The sequence below is a fragment of the Sprattus sprattus genome, assembly GCF_963457725.1.
Source record: "Sprattus sprattus genome assembly, chromosome: 7".
In the NCBI taxonomy this organism is placed as follows: Eukaryota; Metazoa; Chordata; class Actinopteri; order Clupeiformes; family Clupeidae; genus Sprattus; species Sprattus sprattus.
The window spans coordinates 31,991,518-31,998,429 of NC_137926.1; the positions used below are offsets into that span (position 1 = coordinate 31,991,518).

The 6,912-nt window shown below is 47.0% G+C and overlaps 1 protein-coding gene across 1 annotated transcript in view; it reads right to left on the reverse strand.

Moving 5' to 3' along the window:
* Positions 1-6,098, reverse strand: part of mlc1 (modulator of VRAC current 1) — a gene marked incomplete at both ends in the record, with an annotated part of 8,702 nt that extends 2,604 nt beyond the window's left edge. The window contains 9 exons of the mRNA XM_080842969.1: positions 477-533; positions 647-763; positions 865-927; positions 1,040-1,141; positions 1,873-1,974; positions 2,351-2,404; positions 2,981-3,070; positions 3,412-3,655; positions 5,989-6,098. Of these exons, the coding sequence (XP_080699095.1) occupies positions 477-533; positions 647-763; positions 865-927; positions 1,040-1,141; positions 1,873-1,974; positions 2,351-2,404; positions 2,981-3,070; positions 3,412-3,655; positions 5,989-6,098 (939 nt within the window). The remainder of the gene's footprint in view (positions 1-476; positions 534-646; positions 764-864; positions 928-1,039; positions 1,142-1,872; positions 1,975-2,350; positions 2,405-2,980; positions 3,071-3,411; positions 3,656-5,988) is intronic.
* Between the last annotated feature and the right edge of the window lie 814 nt (positions 6,099-6,912).

Consider the following 6,912-nt stretch of genomic DNA (forward strand, 5'->3'; position numbering starts at 1 on the left):
AGACATAAATAGACTTGAAAGGCTGTGAAACCTTTTGAAAATAGACATAAATAGACTTGAAAGGCTGTGAAACCTTTTGAAAATAGACATAAATAGACTTGAAAGGCTGTGAAACCTTTTGAAAATAGACATAAATAGACTTGAAAGGCTGTGAAACCTTTTGAAAATAGACATAAATAGACTTGAAAGTGAAGTGAAGTGAAGTGCTTGGATTTCTATATTTGGCGTTATTTAGTTTGTGTTGCGTTTGATGTTGAGGAACATTTGGAAGCCCTGGTGGTGGAGTATTGGCATGTGTGTGTGTGTGTGTGTGTTTGCACGTGTTTGTGTACACCCATATGTGTGTATATGTGTGTGTATCCACATGTTTGTGTACACCCATATGTGTGTATGTGTGTGTTTGTGTGTGCGCACGTGTCTGTGCATACCAGTATGTGTGTATGTGTGTATGTGTGTGTGTGCCTGAGCTGACTTACGAGACACTTGTTGGGATATTCCGATGCCACGTGACTGGCTATCGCACTGGGGAAACACTGACAGAGACATACACAGCATAAATCAGGTTGAGTACAATACAGATCACACACAGTATACCAGACCCCAGTCTACTGCTCCACCATAGCAGGTCTCGGACTTAGACACTTACAGCCACCAGGATCCAGAAGAAGGTGACTGACAAGTAAGGTCCTGGCATGAGGGCGTCCATGTTCAGAGCGATGATGCCACCAAACACGGCGGAGATCCCCACTATGACCTCAATGACCTGCCAGAGGGGACAGAGACGGGGACAATGTTTATTTCTTGTCACTCTTCCTTCCTCTTACTATCACACAGCTAGATAGACACTTAAAGCAAGTGACTTACAGAGTAGGCCTTAAGGATGCGTGTGGGAAACTTGACAGGCTTTGTTGGTGGATCATACCCCATCTGCTGGCCATGCAAAGAAAAGCACTTGTCTGTCAGTAAAATGAGCCCAGATACTGAACATCACCATTCTCATTCAGTTTTGCTCAGAATAAGAGATCAAACTCAGATGGACCTTTGAGCGGCTGCAGCAGTCTTCGGCTGAGCGTGCGGACAAGATCACAGTGCTGGCCAGCAGCACCTCCAGAAGGATGAGCAGGATGAGGTTAAAGTTGATCTGTAATCACACACACACACGCACATATGTACACATATACACACACACACACATACATACACACACATACACACACACACACACACACGCGCACACACGCATACACACACACACATACACACACACGCACACACACACAAACACACACATGCGCACACACACTCACACACACACACATACACTCACACATACATACAAACACACACACACCGCACACGTACACACACAGGGAAGCACATACACACACAAGTATACATAAGCACACACTCACACAAAAGGAGAGGACAACCCAAAAGTCAGAAAATTGCATGGATTTTCACTCAAGAGTCAGAGAAAGCCCATTGGCAGGATACAGAGTCCTCCAGTGACTCATACAGGAGGAGATGTCCTCCCTGCCACACCAGATGACAGCCATTTCTTGCCTCTTAAGTAGTCAGTCAGATGGGCTTTCATATTATTCCACTGACCAAGCAACAATACAAATGAGGTCAGTGAATGTGCACACCTGCTGTATGTATTTGGGCATCCTGAAAGTGCTCTCAGCTATGTTCAAGTGCTACATTGACATTTGGTTTAGTGACTTTGGTGAAGTGAAGACTGGTGAAGTCACAAAGCAACCATGGTTTTCCTTATTCTGTGTCCAGCCACTGATTAAGATGCACTCTCAATGAATTGACAGTATCAGAAAATGTAAAGAATGAAAGATGTCTGTTTGTGTCGTGTGGACTCACATTGAGAGCGGAGGGGCTGAGGACCAGTTTACAGCCGAACCAGACCAGGCAGGTGGTCGTCACGGCAAATGAGGACACAAACAGCACCTGGAAATCTGACACCTGACGTGCAAATGGAAGAGATTAGGTCACCTCTTTAGATGAAAGTCCCATGATTCTCAATATTATAGGCTTTAAGAGGAGAATTGCAGTGGAACGTGGTTTCATTGATATGACTTATTAATCAAGACATTCATTAAAGCTGCTGATTTTTTTTACAGCGTTCAACAGTTCAAAACTAATTAGTCAATTATTTAAAAATGTAACATTATTGAGCACAGCGCCTTGGGGTATTATTTAAGACTTATGGGAGAGAGAATGAAGCCCAGTTTCACATGAGAGAATATGTGCTCATCTATATATTCCCTGTGGTTTCAAGACAATTTGTTGACAAAACTGCTCTTGTAAAATGAATTGTTTCAGGCGGCACAGTACTTACTGCAACATGTCTGTTTTTGGCAATGGCAAAACTAACAATGGCTGCTGGGATACCCTGAGGAATAGATGAGCATAGGGTCAACACACAGTGTACACATGAAATATGAGAAGAAGGACTGGACCAAAGAAGCTAACACAATGTTAGCTAATGCTTACTATTAGTAAACAAAATCCAGATTGCATTCTAATACTGGAGAGAGAGCTGTTCCTGTTATTTTGAGGGGAACCCTTAACAGAGCCCCATAGGCGGAGGATGGAGGGAGTGTGGGGAGGAGAGGAGAGGAGAGAGAGGGTGAAGAGGAGAGGAGAGGGAGGGTTAAGAGGAGAGGAGAGGAGGAGAGGAGGGGAGAGAGAGGGTGAAGAGGAGAGGAGTGGCTACAGAGAGGAGAGAGAGGGTGAATAAGAGAGGAGAGAGAGGGTGAAGAGTAGAGGGGCGGACTCGTTCCTTTGAACTGAAGCCCCAGGCAGCACCCTCTTGCTGACGCAGTCATAAAATGGAGTTGAAAGAGACTTGATGAGGTTCTCCTGACAGGTCTTGGCCCAGATTATGATACTGTGATGGCTAAGCGGAGGGGTGCGCTGCGGTAGGTCAGCTCCCCAGAGGGGTACGTGTGGATGAGGGGGTACTCACAGAGCCAGCAGCACAGCGCAGGTAGTCCATGGCCACAGGGAACACATTCCCCAGGTAGAGGGAGAAGCCTGTGGTGATCAGCAGACTGCTCTGAGGGGGGCAGAATCACACACACACGCACACACACGCACGCACACACGCACGCACGCACGCACGCACGCACGCACGCACGCACGCACGCACACACACACACACGCACACTCACACACACACAGACATAGACACAGACATTAAATTATTCAGAACACCCATACTCTAAACACACATGGCTGTGAGCCTAAACACACATGCCCATACACATGAAAGCAAACCCTGACTGTGCCTCATTTGCCAACATTTAATTTCCTAATACATGATCTGACTGTGAACTATCCATTAATCTCTCATTATAGCTGATTCCATTCATCTGGGCAGTGCTTTGCCGTTCTCACCCCGATGAGGGCGCTGTAGAGCCAGGTCCGGTAGCTGAGACAGGGGTGGACGCGCGGAGCCGGAGTCAGGTGCAGGTCGCTTGCCCTCACGTCCACCGTGTAGTTGTCCCTGTCCAGGCGGCGTCCCAGCGTGCTCCTCTCCAGGGTGGCCATGCGCTCAGCTCTCTCCAGCGTGGCCACGCGGTCGTAGCCGAACTCCTCCCTGCCGGCAAGCTCATCCCGCTGCATCGTGGGAAGGTGGCCCCTGGGTGAGGGGAGGGGACATTAGGGTGATGGGATGTATGTGTGTGTTTGTGTGTGTGTTTGTGTGTGTGTGTGTGTGTGTGTGTGTGTGTGTGTGTGTGTGTGTGTGTGCGGGAGGGGGCTGAGCTTAGTGTCAAAACATGAAAACACGTGACAAAAACAGCCCTGCATAATGTCAGTAGGCCCGTATACATGTGTCAATTTAACCCACCCAAATCGCGTTTAACCCGGTAAAAGCTCGTAACTCGCTTATAATTGCCTCATGTAGCTCACGTCTAAATTTAACCCACTCATTTTTCCGGCGATGTCTGAGCCTATCGAGAGAGGTGGCCTACGCCGATCGATGAGCTCAAACAAGGCGGGTCAAAGGCTGATGTAACATGGGGCTAGTGGTGACAGGGAAGCCACTCATAGGGAGTGTTATGTGCATGCGTGCCTATGTGGCAGTACACCAGCAGGCTACAGACCGTCAATGTAAATATCAGCAGTAATTAATCAACTGTACTGATATTTAATGTACTACTAACATGCCATTCTCAAATTAAAGCCAGTGACATATTTATTTAGAGTATTTTGGTGGAGTTAGCGTAAATACCAACAGTTAGCATACCTAGCTAGGTAGCATTACCATTGGATCTGAATGGCAGTTATGCTAAGCTAGCTGGCTACACCCAGGCGGGCTTTTTTGCCAGCCCAACGAAGGAGCACTTTTTACGGGACACTTTTCACTTCACGAGCAGGGGCAATCAGTATCGGCTCGGAAGCTGCCTGTAAGCGCTATTTTCATATTGTTGTTCAGATATAGACATTATATAATTTAGATTCATATGTAGTGATTGTTAATTTTAGTGATAGCATATTTGTATTTATAGTTCACATTTAAGTTTAAAATACGTTTCAGTGCTCATGCATTGCATAGCTTGGAAGCTCGGGCATTAATGAATCGACTGTCACATTTGTTGCACTGGTCAGAATTCAGTAAAGGACGGAGCAAACACAGTTTTCTACCGTTGTTGAAACACATACGACGTAGACTCGTTTTCTTTCCGTCTGAGAGTGGTTATTCAAAGACAATGTTAAGAACTATCTACTGATAGAAAGAAGGGAACTTTTAGCCACTACACTGCCTGTGCACGATGCAGATCCACGTTGATGTTGTTAGTAAACAAACAAGGTGAGAGCACATCTCCGTCGTCTTTGCGCATGCCCAAGGTAAGGTAATTTCGGTCCATGTATACACTTACCAACAAGAGCCGTTTCCCTTAAAAATGTTCACACCTACTCACGAAGACGATTCCGTGAATTGGGTGGGTTAAATTGACACATGTATCCGGGGCTAGTATGTTCCTGATGCTCAGCGGATCATGTCACTGAGAGTATCAGGTCACTAGTCAGTTGGGCCGTATTTGGGCCAGATCTGGGCCAGATCTGCTCTAACATCACCTTGTTCCAAAGGTCTGACTGAGGTAAACAAGGCAGAGCTGTCACGATGTCAGATTATTCAGACTCTTATGTCCTCCAGTGCTGTGGCTCCTGGCAGCAGGATTAAGCCTCTCCACCTGCAGCGGTGGCGGCTCACGGTGAGAGGGGTTTCCTCCGGTGGGCTTTAGTTAAGAAGCTGTCTGAGGGCGATGTTCATTTCATGCTCCAGCGTGCTGTTGGTGAGCCAGGCTAGGAGCTGCTCATGCATGGTGTTCTCAGTGAAAGTGGATTGGGAATGACAGCTTGGAAAAGCACACTCTGCCTGTAAAGGTCACTGGTCACGTAGTACTGAAAACATAGCATGCTGTTCTTAATGAACGTTAGGAAGAAACTTGTTGGTGGTTTTTGCCTGTTTGTTTTAATAATGTGAGCAATTAGGCTGTTGAATTATGTAATCGGGCAAAAAGTTGGCAAAAGCGATGTTACCCAGAGCCAAGTGGTGCATAATCAAAAAGATTTCAGGATGTAAGCTCTTTAAAACGACTACCTATTATTTATTCACCACTGGGACCACTGTCATACAAATAGCATACTACATAAAAAAATTGTGATTAGGAACAGCATGTTAAATCATCTGAAAATATCATCCCATTTCTGTTAGAAGTGAGCGGCGTCACGTGGGAGTGGCAGAGCAAACTGCAAAGAGCAACTAGATGTTTTCAAAAGTTTAACTGTCTAAAGGGCAGCAGGCCCTCACAATGCATCCCATTTTTCCTAAACACCCCCCCCCCCCCCCCCCCGCTCTGTCCCATGCACACCCCTCTTAACATTCCTCCTTCACGTGTCTTCCCCCGTCATCCATCTCAGTCCTCACGCCTCTCTCCATCCCTCCGCCACTCCTTTTTCTCTTACCTGTATGGCGTGTAGTGCAGCAGCGTCTCCTGATAGTATGGCTCCACGGTTTGGCCTTTGTGAGACAAAAGAATATCAGGATTGCGCACGGGGAAAGAGGTGGTGCTCATTGAAACAACTTATCCTGTCCTAACCCTCTTCTATCTCTCTCTCTCTCTGTCTCTCTCTCCGTCTGTCTCTGCCGCCGTTCCCCCTTTCGTTCTCTCTCTCTGTCTCTCACTCTCTCTGTCCCTCTCTCCTTTGCTGTTGTGTGCTTGTTTTTCTCTCTCACACACTCTCTTCCTCTGTCTCTCTGTTTTTCAGGTTCTTTCGCACACACACACACATTCTCTCTCTCTTTTTCTCTATCTCTCTCTCTACTCCAATAAAAGTTTCGGAGCCAGTCTTTGAGAGCAGAACAAAACCAGGGGAGTGGTGAGTTGCCAGCTCGTTGAGTGCCAGGGGGGCTACGGCCCTTGCATGCCAATGCTGACTGGAAGAGCAGGGGCTCCAAGTGGGGGGAACCCTTCCTCTGCGGTCGAGCCTCCTACCCAGAAGCCCTCAATGAAAGCACTCACTCACACATGAAGGGATCACACACACGCACATATACACATAACACACAAAGCTCAACATGCTCACTGCACATGTAGAGGAACATGCGCACACATACACATGAACACACATAAACAAAGCCACGCTCTCTCTCTCTCACACACACACACTCTCTCTCTCTCTCTCTCACACACACACACACACACACACACACACACACACACACACAATAATGACTGCTACAGAGAGCAGCGTGACTTAGACCTTGTGTGAATAAGGTCCTTATAGGGGCACCTCTTTCATCTCTTCTCAGCACCCCGTTGCTGGCAGACTCTACTCACACACACACACTCAGGCTCTACTCACATACACATACACACACACACACAC